General features: G+C 36.4%; 1 protein-coding gene across 1 annotated transcript in view; it reads right to left on the reverse strand.

Annotated features, from left to right (window-relative positions):
- Positions 1–17,522, reverse strand: part of AFG1L (AFG1 like ATPase) — a 64,147-nt gene that overhangs the window by 18,387 nt on the left and 28,238 nt on the right. Inside the window, exons 8-10 of the mRNA XM_059468986.1 lie at positions 6,333–6,415; positions 2,884–2,954; positions 2,527–2,627 (exon numbers count right to left, since the gene is read on the reverse strand). Of these exons, the coding sequence (XP_059324969.1) occupies positions 2,527–2,627; positions 2,884–2,954; positions 6,333–6,415 (255 nt within the window). The remainder of the gene's footprint in view (positions 1–2,526; positions 2,628–2,883; positions 2,955–6,332; positions 6,416–17,522) is intronic.

Here is a 17,522-nt window from a genome sequence, read left to right on the forward strand (position 1 = left end):
TGTACTCAAGAACCTTGTATTAATTAACTTTAAGGCAGGCACCAGTACCTTCAATGTTGCACACTGTTCTCCACCTCTGTCAGCCACTCTGTCTTTAAGCAGGCTGTAAGCACCCATTTGTATTATTATTTTATGAATTGTCCCACAAGGTTTCAATAATAGCAATTATCTCTCATTTTCCCCCATTAATGAGAATTTCCCATTTATCATGCTTGTCACCACATCTTAAAACTGTTACAAAACCAACTGCAAATCTTGTTTTCAATTCTGGTACAAGTTTAATGAGCTCCTACAACACCAACTTTAGATTTCATTTATCTACCTGCAGGTTTTGCTTAAGCTGTCAATTAAGCTTCACCCTGGCTTCAACAGGCTCCAGCAAGAAAGATTTCCTGCCCCATGTCCCTTTGTACAATCTGCTTTCTCATGGGATTTTGTCCCCATGTCCTGCAATAAGAAATCTGCAGATGTGCTCCATGCAAATCCAAAAAATTCCCTTCCAGTATTTTCTTTTTTCAATCTTGCTTTTCATTACATCTTTTTCACTTTCTACTTTCCTTCTTTTAATAGCAGCACTTATGATGCCTGTCAACTTGTCTACCATTTGGCTTCACAAGAAGTAGCAAATATCTTGTTGCTATGTCCCTTAAAGATTTCTGCTTTATCCCTCCACAAATCACTCCTATTAGCAATCTTACTGGAATATATATATATAAAAAACTTTATACTTCCTGTCATGTTGAATGTCTCCTAATTTGGGGTAATTTTTTGCTATAAACCACCAGTGCACTCTTTTGGATCTTCCCTGTGTCTTCTGTGACATGAGTGGGAGCAATTTCCCTCTCTGACTGTTTAAAAAAGATACTGCATGTTTTAAGTTTTTCCATCAAAATTTAAAAGAATTCATGAAAAAAAAAAAAGAAGAGGGTTTCAAGGGTTGACAGCTGCATTTTTCCTTTTTTGAAGTTTTCTTTTTAGCAGATTTTAATGGCAGCAGGTCAGGCAAACAGAGCAATGGGGCAGGCAAGGTCTTAAACGCAGCATATACTGAGTGAAATTTTCTACCATTGCTATAAGTCATTGCAAAAGTTTACAGTAATGGAAAAAAAAAATCACAGTGGAGGCAACTCTGACCATCTAAATTTAATAGACAATTCTGAAGTTCAATGACAATATTTTTTTGCCTATGAAGGCAGCACACTCATACCCCTTACCAACATATTGATGTAATATTTATGAAGATGCATCAGTGATCTGAAGAGAAAAATCAGTGATAACTGAGGAAGTTGTCAAAAGAAAACCATTTACTATCAGCCATGTTGCTTTAGTTTTAAGTATGTGATTTTGCCATAAGAGACTACCATAACACATCTGCAGAAGGCATCTGATTTGAGACAGCAAGATTTCCTAAGTCCTGGGCAATCCATGTAAGAATGATCTGAACCTCAAATAATTCTTGAACAGGATGAGAACCTTCAGACCACTGACATGTGAGCTAATCAAAGCACTTCTACCTAGAAGCAACTTATTATCCCATTTAAGTACATAAGGCATTTCCTGGACTAAAAATTGTACTAGTATTCACTGACAGCATAGCTTCCCCATGCTTTAAGGGGCACAAAGCAGAAAAAGTCTCAAAACCTTAAGTGAAAAGCAAGCTATTCTACTCATGACACACTTCCACTCTTACAAATGGCTTACTTGTTTTGTCTGAAACAAAAACCAACTCCAGGTCTAAAACCTGCAGTCTGAAACGCAACCAGTGAAATTTCTATCCAAATAGTTATCGACTCCATAGCTGCAAGGAAGTGAAAGCAAAATGTTATCACCAAAAGACTGGTCACCATCCTGAATCAAAAGTGCTATTGGCCAGTTTAGTGTTGTGATCATTTAACAGCAAATGTAGACATCAGTAAAGAGATCACTGAAGTGCAGTGCAACTCCTGGGGAATTGTCTTCCAACCCACTGGAGGTCAAATACAAGGAGAACTTTTCAAGATTCACATCTCACATGTTTAGGCTGAGAATGTGCCAGTATTTAGCAAAATCTGGAATATTTTGAGAAGGCCTGGGATTAAACATTCCTTGTACTCGCAGCTGAAACCAAATCATGGAACAGTGTGTTACTCTAGTGGTGCCAGGATCACTGCTCCTTTGCTTGAGTATCAAACTGAAACCCCAGATTATAAAAACACCATTTGATTGCTATTTACATATTGAGATGTTACCAGCACTCATATACCAGCAGTGACGTTAGGCCAGGCATATACTGCAGTAGGATTTTTGAAGATAATCTGTGATACACCTAAGACTGAAATTACTATATCATTAAAAAGAAAATTAGTATGGTTCTTTTGAAGAAAGGGTTTTTCCTGTTAAATTAAAAATATTTCTGTTAATCAAGTTTTTTAAAAGCCTTTTTAATTCAGTGCATCTTGGGAAAATAGCAAGTTTGTGTGGTTTGAAATTTTTTTTAACTGTGAAAAGCCTGAGCATTAACCGATCTAGATTGGACTGGGTACTCACTCTGTCGCACAGCTCTTCAAACGTGAAGTCTGCAATGGTTCCACATGCTTTATTCAGCCCCAGCTCTCTGCCTTGCACTTTTAGAATCCTTGGTCTAGTTACTATGGGAACATGAACAAAGACTCAATCTTCTCTGGATAATTACTATAAAATTCATCTCTTACAGATAGGAAATGCATAGCTTCATGAATAATAGCACATGATTCAACACATAAATTAGACAAAATGCTGATACAATGACTGCCACTTGAGTGTGGCATCAACCCATATACAGCAATGGAACTTATTAATTGGTCAGTGGAGATTGGGCATTGTGTTCTAAATGTATTCTCTTTCAAGAGAAATTAACTTACGTACAATCATTTTGTTTCTGAGCCAGCTCATCAAACAACTTATCCATGACAGCCTCCACATCAGCTTCACTTGTGCTACAGTGAAAAGAATAATAGAATATGAAATTAATAACACTTGAAGCCAACATCAAACAGCTGCCTGAGCCTGCTTAGCTTTTTGCCCATAAAAAAAGAGAACAGGATGTTATGCTCTAAATACAAACATTACATTTAGAATACACTTAAAAGTAGAGAATATTAACTCTCAGGTAGATGATTCTGCCTTATTTGCATACACTGAAAGACTTCTGTGTTTTGAGCTGTTTCCAGTAATGAGGCAATGCAGGCAGAGCAGACCCATTAACACTATGTGTACACAATGAGTAAAAAGGCTTCTGGCTCTATCTTGCATGCAAAATAAGAGCAAATAGACAAGGCAAGGCAAGGCAGTCAAGCACCTAAAGAAGTATCCTTTGAAATTTCTGAGAGGGGACTTTGTGAAATTAAATGTTGAAACAGATTTTTCTTTTTTTGGAGGGGGGGGGGGGGGAGGGTGCTGCGTCAAGTCAACCGATTATATTGACCAAACAATTTGCAAAATTAAGCTGTGAAATTAAAAATACCACTATCATCTGTTTATTAGCAGTTTTAGCAGTTTCCCAACCTCTGTTCCTAATACTGCTTGGTAAAAGATCAACCACAGATGGTAAAATGCAAAATATCTGTGCTGATAGCTGAAGTAAAGTTTGCATTCATCTTCTGGGCCACAAGAATTAAAAAATCAGTCCAATCAGAAAACTTTTTTTTTAATCACTGAATAGGGTAGAGAGCCAAACTTTCCATGTTTTATTCTTAAAGATGAATTGATAGATAGATAGAGAGATAGATAAGATTTCTACCTGAGAATAGTAAATTACTATTACAGTAGATAACAAACTAGAACTAGGATATATAATGCTTCACTGAAGTTGGTGTAAACTTTTGGTGTGAAATCTTATAGATCTTGATGCACTGAAGTCACACTGCTTTACACAATTCTAGACATCCTCTTAACTGACAAATGATATCAGTTTGTTAAACACATACTCTCCTGCTCATTAGGCCTTAAGCACCTTAAAAATGTTAAGATCAGAACTGAAGTAACTTCTTTTTAGCTAAAGCTTAGTGATGACAAACCTTGTAGATACAAAGAATTTGGGAAAAAAATTAAAAACCCACGAACTTATACAAGTGCCATTTTGAAGACATGAAAAACCTTTTCTGACTAGGAGGTTACATAAAATTCTAGAAGCTTCTCTCAATATTGATATTGGTGTGATGCATTCCTCTGACAAAACAATAAAGAACAGACAACACCAGAAAAAAAAAAGGCCATAAAAGGGGGTAAAGAGTGTGTGCACGTGTGTATAAATATATTTATATATCTGTATCTATCTCAGAGAGTATGTGCATGGGCATACATATGAGTAACAGAAATTTCAACTGAAAGGCTACCAGAAGAAACAGGTGAATATTTGTACCTAATTGCCAAGAAAGTTTGTTTTGAAAATAGACACCTGAGACTGAGATCGATGAAGTTGCTTTGATCAGGCATCTTGTAATGGTGTTACACTGACTGCTCTCAGAGGAGTATGAAACAGTTTTAAGTAACCCTCAGTTACATGTTTTAAATGAAGACAGGACTACACAACATATGAAGCATTAAGAGGATTCTTTTAAAAAATCTGACAATGATACTACAGCCATTAATTGAAGAACATATACATGTTGAACAAGAACATTTTCTTTGGGAGACAAGACTGCTAATTAAATTTTAGAATCTGTAGCAAAATACTGGATGCAGTACCTAGTTTTAAAACAAACCAAACAAAAGGAATCCCCACATACTAAGCTAGCTCCAATGAACCAGTTTGAATAGAAGAATGAATAAGATTCCCTCAGAAGAAGAAAGGATAAAGAAATAAGTACCTAATTCCATTGGCAGCTATGGGGGTTTTTTAATAATTTTTCACCCCACTGCTTCCTAATGATTTACACATCAGGTTCTGAAGGCAACCAACATCTATCCAGTAAGAGAACATAAGACAGAATTATTGCCCATCTCTGCCATTCACTTGATCAGAAGTTTTACCACAGAACACAATGAGATATTTTGGCCGGGTACTACTCCTGGAATTTGCTTATATTGCTTCTCCTCTGAGAGCTGATGCCACAGGCACCATGTTTGGCCTATAACCTGCTAGAAACCACAAACATCCTTTCCTTTCTCCAGAGTATGGAAAACAATGTGGCAGGTGCTCTCCACAGTGCCCACCAGAAGGTCACAGAGTGCAGCAGGCCCAGGGAGCAGCACCACAGGCAGGGACAGCAGCACTCAGGAGGGCCATGATGAGCAAAGGTATCAGTGGTGGCTTCAGAAAGTTCTGCTGAGCAGGTGTGACAAAGCACTGAGCCAGTGCAGCCAGGCAAAAACACAGCACAAGAGCTAATTTTCTCAAGTTCATAGAGCCACAGTTTAAGGATACAGAACTTGCACTGGACCTGTTTTCCATATTTGAAATTCTGTCACTTCCTTTCAAAAGCGGGAAAAGTTCTACCAAGCAGTATTCCTCCTTCCAGACAAACAGCTACAACATCTAACTTCATTAAAAAGTAGCATGGACATACATGATTTCAAACACCCATCACAGTGATAAAAATACCCCACCTTTCTGGAAACATGATTTTTAAATCAGTATTTTAAAGATACAACTATTATAAATCTAATATTAAGTGATTGTAGTCTGCTTTGTTCAGGTAGTCACTGAGTAAATAATATTACAAGAGAAAATACAAGACAGAAAAATGTTTACATTGCAAAGGTTTCAAAGTATTAAAGAGGATGTTCCTATTAGGCAGATTTATGCTGCAAGCAGAAACACATCTGCGAATATATTTTAAAATACATTTATTTGCAAATATAAAGTGCTAAAGAAATTTTGTCATGATTAACAGAAACAATCTGTGAAAACATAAGGGAGTTGGGTTTTTTTAATCCACAGCATTGGAAACACCAAAAATTAAATAAATCCTTCTCATTGGATTTCTATAAATACTTAATTACTTAAATACAATAAGGATGTTATTCTATTATAAGAGAATTGTGCAGTCTCTTACAAGAGGATATTCATCACTTTCTAACCATCTGTCACTTCAGTTCTCCAAATACCACACCTCCCAAAAAAATCTAATTAGTTTTTATTCAGTCACACATTATAAATGATGCTAGTGTGGTTACCAAAAATGTAGTTTAATGAAGTTAATATCAAGGCATAATGGAAGGCGGTTTGCTGAACAAAATGGACCAGAAAGCAAAGAAAGGAAAAGTCACACCCTGCTAATTCTACTATACATTTTTCTTTTCCCACTGAATAGGAAATTATTGGCTAATAAGAAGGAAGAAGGAAGCTAATACAATATCATAGATAAACTTACAGGTAGTAAAGTTTTCCAGCAGCTGGAAGCACTCGTTTCCTGTAGTCTATTCCAGAATCAAGCTGGACTGTGCTGCAGTATTTCTACGGAGAAAAAAAAAAAAAAGAAAGAATAGCTTTCCTCGAGCCAAAGCTGTATTTACTATTGTCTGTGATACACAGAAGACACACTGCTGTAATAAACCATCAGCATGAATATCATCTGCAAAACTGAAATTCAAGATCTAAAAGCTGAAGTCTCATTTGCAATTATTGAAGCAAAGAAATAAGGTGAAAATCACTCACATATGCGAAACAAAAAGGCCTATCACAAGTCCATCAGCTAAAAAATTAATATAGATTAGAAGCACATGGGATGAAATTAGGGTGGATATTACTCATTCTCTCTAGGTACCACTTTGTTGCAAAAATTATTTTCACATTAAAATATATACCTTTTGAAATACAAAATTAGAAGCACTAGAAGTTTAATGGAACACAAGTTCTAGCAACAAGTGAAATTACTTCTATTTTATAAACTAAAAATAATTTTATCTTTTCCTTTTACTAAGAGCAGTAAAGATTTTGGATCTTGATACAAAGATCAAATCTATGAACCACAAGTTTTGCTGTAAAATGGATGAGGGGGGAATAAACAAAGCTCTGTATCTAAAAGATTTTATTTCATTTTTGCAATGTATGAATTTACTCAGAAAAGGATCCTTTCTGCTCTCCTTTAAACAACCTGTAGGATTCTAAGTGTGATACAAGATGCCCCTGAGTAGTTACAATAATTGCTTCTGTTAAAAAACTTAAACCCAGCTGTACCAAAGGGTGCTTTTTTTGATTCAAGGCCTGAGGCTGAGAGCAAGATTCTCACTACTATCAGCAGGACCAAGATTTTACCCCCCTCCTCACCCCAACAAAGGGAATAGCTCTGCTTATCTGTTTTGACTATTTCCAACACACAGAACTTCTGGGTGTTATATAGAGCAAGAAGCAAAAGAAGCCATAGAAGAAAGAGAGGAAAGTATTCGTATTTTAGAAAACATAGCAGTATCAATAATTTAATTTAAGCAATAAAACATTTTTTTTAAATGTAGTTCAACACCAGTAAAATTCTTCCATTTGCTAGAATCCACTAAATTAGTCTGCTTCTTCACTGCACTGTGAACTACTGGTTTATCTTTAATATTCTTGTTAAGCATTTCATATTCTGCATGTTTGAATTTTTCAAGGCCTCCTTGAGGCCAATCAAATAACAAAATTGGAAATGTCAAACCTCAGTCACAGCAACTACATTGCAGGAAAAATATTTAGAAGAACTACCATCAGTGATTTAAGGAACAATGGCCCTTTTGAACAAATGCATTGCATAGGACACAGATCACAAATATCTGCAGGAATTACTGTGATGACTCATTGCACTAATTTTTTGCCCTTGGCTATTAGTGAAAGCTCTGTACCTACTTTTAACCTCCAGCTTCTCTGCAAAGAGATACAGCTGAAGAAAGAAGGTAAAACAAAAACCATCCTGAAAGCACAGAATCCCAAGAAAATCCATGTATCTTTAATTCCAGTAAGTGAAAAAGCCATGCTAATCAAATCATTATCTTGGACTAAGGCTACTGCAAACACAATAGCACTGGTGCTACAATATTATTATAATCTATTCCCTTTCTTCTCGTGAGAGCTCACAAAGAAAGAGAATAACAGAGCAGAAGAAAAAAGTTCCAGAGGCATGTAATAAATAATATGCACAGGGGAGGGAGGATGTTTAAGCTTTTCCTCAGCATCAGTCTGGCAGCCAAGGCCAGAAGGAAGATTACTGAAATTTCACAGCAAAGTTAGTTCACTTAGTTTTTCTTTGCCAGCATCTTTCCACCTAATGGTTTATTTTTCCAAAGTAGTAGAATAACTTAAGTACTATTTTCTTTATGTTAGATGGGGAGAAACCCCACAGATTACTACTACAGATTTGAGGATGATGAAATTACTTAGGTTAACTTTAGATACTTGCAAGTTTAGTAATGCTATTAATCAATATGGCTTGTTTTTTCCTGGAAACAAGAGATGGGACTTTTACATGAATTCAGCCTCATCTATTTGGCCTTCAAGTCAGATTTATAAACTCTACTGCTCCCTCAGGGTGTTGTGTTGCACATAGTGAAAAGTGAACACAGACTCACATATACTTGAGAGTATTCCATGGTTATGGTAGAGCTGAAAAAACAAAAGCACACCTGAACACTGTAGCTGGTGTAAATTTGCTCCCTGATATTTACAGTGGTGCTGGAGGCCCAGCTGCCAATGACAAGCAGGTGTCCTGTGCACTCAGATACAGACTTGTACTGGGCTATGTAATGCAGGTCTGTGCAGCTTCATGAAACAGAAATGGGTGCCCAGTGCTACACTGTTTTAGTCCACTTGTGTTCCACTTACAAATTTGTCACTCCTTCCATGCACTGACAGCTTTTATGGCTCCATGACATAACACTGAATGAGTTTCAGAGGTAAGAACCATGAAACTGAAGATGCAAATACCACCAATACAGCTGAAGAGAAGATGCCTTTTTTTTTTTCTTTCTTCTCTTTTCTCTGTCTTTGAAGTAATTAGTATTATCACTCTTCAGGAAAAAACACTATAATTAGTGACTCTAGTTAAAAAGAACTTGTGTGTTCAAAAAATTATTTATGTTTTTGGACCTCTTTTAAGATACAAACATTGCCTAACAGAGATATTTCCTTCCCTACAAGCTTTATTTGTTATGTCTGTAATGATGTACTATTTTTGATTCTAATATGATACAACATGATGTAGTTTATTTCAAAAAACCCTGTTAGATGTAAGACCTTTCAGCCAAAAATGCAATAGCAGAATTCAGTTCAGAGATCTATAAAATATAATTAATATAGTCCAAGTGATTTTTTGCTTCCTTAGGAGGCAAAAGTCAACTGAACCAAATGTAAACAAAATGAAAAACCAGAATTCTGATGTACAGCAGTTTTCTGTAATGCACAGTGTAAGCATAAAAGCAGAGGACAGCTAACAGGAGCCAAGAAATACTTAGTCCTTTTGGAAATATCTGGCATTTTACTCCTGGGAAGTTCCTGTTTAATTGACATGTTTGGTCTCTCCAGACTGACGGTCAGTTCAGGAAAGTACTCTGGCCATTTAGAGATCATATTCTGAATACAAATAAGAGCCACAGGAACTCCCTAATCCTTCTACACGTTCAGGTGTCTATCCATACTCATTGCTAATTATTTTCACTGAGACACTTCAAAGCTCACCCACGCCTATTGTGTTAAGACACTCTATGAATATACATAAAATGAATGGCTCCTGCCATTCATTTCAAAACTCAAACATCATCATCTGAATCACAACACACTCTCAGAAAACAGCCCTTCAGGACATGATCCCTGCAGTTAGAGTATAAGCTACCTTTGCAGGGTAGGAACAACCTTTCCTTATGTGAATACATCACAAGTACAGATCCATAGGTGCTAATGGAAAATAACATAACAAAAAAACCCCAAACCACCAAACAGAAGTGGAAAATGTTATTTACACAAACTGAGCTCAGCATAGTAGAGGAGAGAAAAGGTGGGACAGCAGCAGCAGCAGTGAACCCAAGGGCAGTAGCAGAAGGATTGCTCACACTGCCAGACAATAACACCACCATCTCTTCTCTCAGCTACGAATGTACCCTTGGAGATAGCCCTAAAGGGAGATGCAGCACGTGGTGATCTTTGCTCACTCAGAAAGGTCACAGAGAAGTTATGTGCTGAGTAGAGATCCAAAGGTCTCTACTTTTTGGGGTCTCCTTTGTCAACAAGGATACCCACCCTGGTTCTTTATTTCTGCACACATAAGCATTCACTTATCTGTTTCACAGGAAGGCAGAAGGAAAAATATGCATATTTATATCTTTTTTAGGATACATGCTTTAAATCATCAGAGTACACAACAAAATAAAATAAAGCACACAGAAAAATTGTAAATGTCCAAGCTAAACATTTAAAATACTAGATCTGGAAAAAAGAAAACCAGATGCATGGTACCATGGTATGTAAAAACAAATCCTGCTCACAAGTGTAAAAATGAAATACTGAACATCAAAGAGAGTGCCTATGTGAGTATCACCATGCATCTTGTCTACCCTTCACAGGTACCAGCAACATTATTCTCCTGCATCATGGTACTAAAAAATCACTACTATAATTTAAAGATCCTGGAAGTTTGGAGAGGGGTGAAAGGATAGGCTTCTTTACTTTTTACCTTTCAGCTTCTTACAGCATGGGGAAAACCCCTACTAAGATTACATATAGAAGTTCTTTCTTTCTGCATCTTTGGACTTCCTCATCCAGCATGGGACTGATTAAAGCTATGGATGTCATTGCATTCTCACACTCATTAATCACCATGGAATCCTAATCAACAGACAAAGAACTAACTGGAGTGCTCAGGTTGTTAGCACTTAGTTGTCAAACCCATAACTATAACAATTGGTTTCCATTTCTTAAGATGGAGTTTTAAATTTTCAAATTTCATTTTGGGCTGAACTCCTTTTGAAATACATGCTTAATACTGAAGCTACAGTCAGCCTAGTGGAACCATCCTCAGTTTCCAACAAATTTTCTATTCTATTGAGATATTTAAAGTCTGACTTACCCTATGCAATTCAAATGCATAAAATTAATTAGTTATTATGTATTTATGTATACAAAGAGTAAATGCAATTACAGAATTGAAAATGCAATTAGTAAGTTAAAAATGCAGTGTAAGCATGGACTCATTTTGAGCCACTGAGTGGCTCAAAAACTTTTTATTTCAGAAGAGAAAATAAAGGTAAAACCTCATGGCTCAACTCAAGACACTTAAAACAACCACCTTTAGACAGAATAGATAAAATTAGACTGTCAAAAGATCTATTCTAGAAAGTTATTAAATACAGACTAACAAATACTTTTTTTCCAGTAAGCATCTCTGATATTCCTTTATTGCTGCAATCAAGAATGGTAGCTATTAAAATGTTTAACTCTCAAGAAATTAAAGCACATGACGGGATAGATTATTATGAGGAAAGAAACTTCAGAAAATTTCAAAAGGTAATCTACGTTAGCTGAATAACCTGCAAGTTCTCAAGTTTTAAGTTTTGGCAGTAAATATTGCTAAATATAATTTTTGCAATCAATCTTTTTCTTACACTTGTGTCACACATGTCTCCCCTGTGTCACAAAAAGCCCTGAAATGCCACAGATGGCCTTGCAGTCCACAACGAACACCACACTAAGTACCACGTGCCCTCTGAGCTCACTTATTGTGATCAGCTTGTAGCACTTGATAATGCAGGTGAGTAGACACTTCTTAACCTTGAAGATCACCCTAAGTTAACCCAATTATTATTCTCTGCTCTGAATTTTAATGGTATTAAAACAAAAATCCAAAAAAACCAACATATAAATCATCCTATCAGACCACAAGAATAGACAAACTAATCACCCCACAGTTCTAATCAGCAGCCAAAGAATTAAGAGAAGTGTTTAGATTAGCACTTAGCTGTGTCCATCTGAGACCTCCAGAGAAGGTGTAGGGGAACAGAGATACAAGAGTGCTTCAGTTTAGGAGGACTGTCACCTTAATTCCCACACGTGCTGAGTTTCCACAGCCTTTCATGCCTGGGTCAAACCAGACACCTGGAAAATGCAGTGGCAGCACTGCAGTATCAAATGCTCATTTTCCATATGAGCAAGGAAGAGTATAGTTCTATCTCCAAGCAGGCAAAGCTGCACAATTCATACTCTTGGTCTCTGAACAAGCCCATCAGAACACCCATATTAGTAACCATGCCTATCTAAGAAGTGCAACTTCCAGCCACTCTTTCTGAGGAAAAGGAATCACAATTTTCACATAGATCTCACCCTCCTTTTCAAATGCATCCTCTGATTTGGTTACAGGATCACTAATACTCCTTTTCTCCAGCAAATCAGAAAATAATTTGATTGTTCATTTGCAATCATTCTTTTCATACATTTACATTCAGCCTAAGGTGTTCTTCCACATCACACAACATGTAGATAAGATGAGAGTCACTAGCTAACAGAGAAAGAGTTCCTCAGGTAAACAAAGCTCACTAGACTTAACCTTTATTTTTCAATATTTGACTCCATGTAGTGCTAAATTATCAACTAGAGTATTATTTCTTCTTTCTTAATATTCTTCCTTAAGCAATTTAAAGAAAAGGCTTCTCCATCCAGAGGATACCATTACAACTACATTTTCTATAACTATGGCAGAACAACAATCATCTTCAGCAAAAACATGGTATGTAACGAATAAAAATATTACTGATATACAAAGCATACCCACAGGTTTTTAATTCAGTGTACTTTCAAAGTCACCAGAATGTGTATCTGGAGCTGGTCTGTCCACAACCTGCTGAGAGAAGTGTACAAGGCTAAGTGCAGTTTCCTCTCTGGTGCAGCTCTACAAGGAGATCAACCAGACTGTTAGACAGGAGCATGCATGGTACAGGTGAGGCACCTTCAAAGGGTTGCTTCTTTTTTCCTTTTGCCTTACTTGAAAACAAAAAAAGAACAAAAAAAAAAAAAAAAGGAAATTAATCAAGTTTGTAGCACTTCTAACTTTCTGCTCCACTAATCCTTGGGATTGAGATGTACTCGGGGAGAGGAGGAAGAAGAAAGGGAAACACCAGGTACTTGGTGGTGAAGAAAAACTTGGTACAAGCATTGTTGGATGCACATATAGTTTTTGTCTCCTTGTTCAGGTGTTGTTGAAACAGTAGATTTTAAAGAAAATGTCAATGAATCCTCATAAGCACTATACATGACCTCTGGGGTAATTAGCAATCATTCAAAAGCAACAAGACTAAAGTGTTCTATTCTTTATTACTGTCAGCTCTTTTCTTGATCAGCATTTTAATAAAGATGGTTCATTGCTAAGACAGTTTCATGAATCAGTCATAATTACATTCTGACATGCAGTGAATAGTAAAGCAAAACTAAGTATCACTTCATCAACCTTTCTAACCTTTGTGCAAGTATTAACTGTAAATAATTTTTACACAATCTTACAACAAAAAATCTGCCTATTTCTTAGCTTTGTACATACTCTACCCTAACTGAATTTCTTGTGACCTATACCTGAAAAAAAACCCCAACATTACAATCAGGAATAATTACTTATCTGGCATGGTATTCAGGTACTGCCTTTCACAGGCCAAATTAACTTCAAGCAGAAAAGGCTATTTGCTCTACAAAATAGTGCAATGCTTTACGAGGTTAACTAAAGATTTTTTTACAGTCTTTTCCCCTATATTCTTCAGCAATAATTAAATATGGGAAACTATTGTAATAGCCTCAGATACTTCATGTTTATCCAACTGCAAACACTGTAACAAAACTAAACAAAAAACCCCAAAGAACCACATGAACAAATTTTGAGGAAAACTTTCTAAATGTCATCCAAGAATCCTGTACAATATCAGGGAAAGCAATCACTCTCAAGTTGATTTGGGATAACAAACATTTTGCTTGCAAATTATTTTTCAGTGGACTTAGAGCAAAAATATCTGAGAAAATAAATATTGCCAAATATAACTTTTGCAATCAATCATTTTCTTGCGACAAGAACATTAAAACTTTGAACTGAAGAGTTTAGCAGAGATAAATTGAGAGGCAAAATTCATTCAGTGGAAGTTGCACAAGTTTACATTACAGCCTTCAAAACTTTAACAACTAAGAAACCCCACCATTCTTGCAACCACAAGGAACATACGATCTATTGTACAACTTTTCAATAACTTATTTTAATGTCTAGCTACAAATCAGCTACCCCCTAAGAGGAGGAAAAATAGACAATTAACTTGTAAAATAATGGTGCATGAATAAAAAGAGAGACTCTTAAAATGTACTGTTCTGTGAATAGTATTTCAGATATTCAGACAAAAGTGAAAGAATTCAGGAGGTACAGATGTGGCTGTGCTGGCTCGGAGACAAGTAGCCTCTCCTTTTTCCAGTCAGGGAACAGAAGAATGGCAGAGTAAACTTCCATGCACTAAGAATTACACTGAACAGTGCTCCCCATTTCCCATCACTTCTGAAAAAAATCTTCCTTGCAGAATAAGAATAAATACAAAAGGAAAAAAAACCACCTGCAAACCACAAATCACTGCATAACACCCAGTTTTGCTAAAGGACCAGTAATGACTGTAACTTTCAATCTCCTAATAAGCAAGCTGTGCCTTCTGTGAGAAACAAACACCAAGAGTTCACGCTGAATTTATAACATGATGTTTTGTAAGCTAAGGGTCAAATTCATCCCAATACATGTACTTCACTGGAATTATACCCTGGACAAAGTTATTTGTCTAGATTTCTTTTATGCTGTTGTTTTTCTTTTTAACATTTGATTTGTATTTCTTTTCCCCAGTATTAGCCTTTGCTCCTGCCAGAACTGTTGGCAGGCAGGAAAAAAAAAAGGGAAGGAAAAAAAAAAGTAGTCATGATTTACGAAACTGAATTTCCCAGAATAATAATAAAAAAAAAGTGATTAAGATCTAAACAAAGGCTAAAGATGGCTTACGCTTAGCTCTGATGAGGTCCACTACCTCATTACCCACAACTGAAAACTTCTGATGCATTTTGTTTCAAGGGAATCCAAAAGTCCTTGCTGTAAAGCAGGCTGGGGGGTGCAGGGTCCATTCACTCTTTCTGTATCACAACCATTATGTAAGAAGTATAAAACACTGCCTTTATGCTGCCAAACCACAATGACTCTTCTTACATCAAAGGGTTTTTGCCACTAGGGTTTTTTTTTTCCTCTGAAATTTATTCAAGGCAAGGGCAGGGAGACAACAATTCATACACGCTAATTACACCTAATTATCTATTCCTTTTTTTTCCCCCTTTCCACCAGCTTCGGCCAGTGTTATTTGCTATCTGGGTTTCTCACAACCTCCCCTTGCCCTGTCCATCCAACTCAACAGCAAAGTCTTTGAAGAAAACAGTTGTGGCTTCTTAGAATTTTAACAATATAAGGTTGAACTCAAATTAAATTATTCTATTATTAGTTTTGACACATTTATGTGTTAAATATGAAGGCCTCTTGGTTAATTTGGCAAATTCCTCACATCTCTTCACAACTAGAATTGCTGGTAACACCCTCTCTTGTAGGAGCTTCTCCTCATGCTTTCTTTTCATGATCTAAATGAAATGTTTATTGGATTAAAGTTCTTCTCTGCAGACCTCCACGGTCGCCTGTGACAAAGAGCTTAAAAGCTTTATTAATTGGCTCGGGCTTTTCAGGGGGAGGCAGGACCTCATTTCACATTACATCACAAGCAAACAGAACTGCCACGTGTAATTAGACTAATTTACCCTGATACAGCAGGAATCAACTATTCCATATCTATGATATGCTTTCATTTACTCATTTTAATCAAGGAGCAAACAAACCAAGCAAGAGCTCAGGAAATCCTAACAATTTAAGAAAGGGAGAAGGTAGGAAGCCCGGCACAGAGTTACAGTAGCAACTATTTAATCCTAAAATAAAGTTTTGATCTGCGCCTAAATAAACTGTCTAGGAGGAAGTGCCTAAGACAGATATAAAAGGTAAACAAATTGAACTCTTCATCTCTTGAGAACACAGTAAAGAAATAGATACATTATATAATATTGTAACAGTTACATGCTCTGAACTACAGAATTTCAAATAACCCTGCTGTTTAAATTTAACACACACACAGAGGCTTAGAAGGCTGAATGCAGAAGGGATTGGTAGCTTCTAATCTGACACCTTGCTTTCTATATACAACATTTTATTACTTGATAGTCTCACAAATTTATCAAACTAAGATTTCCCAGAAATTATACTGAGGCTCAAAAATACTTGCAGCACAAAATACTTGCAATCATGCTGTATTTCCTATTTTTATTTTTTCTATGTTTAATTAGGTACACTTCACAAAAGATGAGCACTTCTATTACTTGCACAGAGAGAGAACAAGAACAAATGCTCCTTCTACTTAGGAGTTTGCTTGGTTACATACTAAGAAGGGAAACAAAAGGCCCAACATCTTCAGTAATGAAAAAGTCAATTGATAGGCGAAGCCATCACAATATCAAAGGCCTAATCCCTGCAATTCTGACTCAGGTGACAGTTCACAGGGGTCAGAGTGGCTGACACTGACCTCAAAAGCAGGTTTTAACTATTCAACATACTGAAAGCTGCTGGGCTATCACACCATTAGACTGGAACAAACTGACAAATCAATTTCATCAAGGAGATGACTTTTTTGGGAGAGGGGGGAGGAGAGAGGCAGATCCGCCACTCAACAAATCCCTGCATTTCTCACACAGGTGGTTGGACAAAAGCTGACTGCACCATCAAAGACATTTTATATCTACCAAATGCCTTTGTACAAAACTAACTCCCACAATTTCCTTAGAGGCAGCTCTAAATGTTTTTAAAACAAGTATTTTTCACGTTCCCATACTAAGCTATTGAAAACTGAAAATGCTTTTCAATTCCTCAGTTTCTTGCTTTGTAGGAAAGGGTGCACTTTAATTAAAACCACAGCCAGCAACATTCTAAATAAATAATCATTAACTGATTTGAAGAAAGACAGGGAAATACAGCGTATAAATAATGCATTGCTTTCTGTTTGAGAGAAGTGTACAATGCTTACTTACGGTTAAAAGTCATTTTAACCAAACATTATTTAAAATAAATAATTATTTGGTCGCTAATAGCAGAAGGAAAAAAAGAAGAGAAAAAAAGATGCTGAAAGTAAATTCATGTCCTACTGACAATAGATTTCTAGCTGATTCCTCCCCTTTACTCAAAGCAAAATGCAGGTAGCCAAAGCCAAAGATTTTTTTTCTAAAATTTGGCTTTTTAAAGTTATACTCAGACTATGAAGGGCCCTAAAACTTTTTGACTGTTAGTTAAAATTTAGTGTAGTGCAAGTCTATTGCATGAAGAAAACCTGACAAAACACAGAAGTTACATACTCGGTACTTCAGCACAGCTTGACATTTTGAAGCCTCATGCTACACTTCCAGGAAACCTTTGGAAATGCAAGAATTGCTCACTCGAGTTACTGACTCTACACAACAAATTATTTGAGGGGCTTTCCTTCCTGACTTTCAGAGAATGAAACATTGAACTAGCCACTGAATTAGA

Source organism: Ammospiza nelsoni, chromosome 3, assembly GCF_027579445.1.
Source record: "Ammospiza nelsoni isolate bAmmNel1 chromosome 3, bAmmNel1.pri, whole genome shotgun sequence".
NCBI lineage: Eukaryota > Metazoa > Chordata > Aves > Passeriformes > Passerellidae > Ammospiza > Ammospiza nelsoni.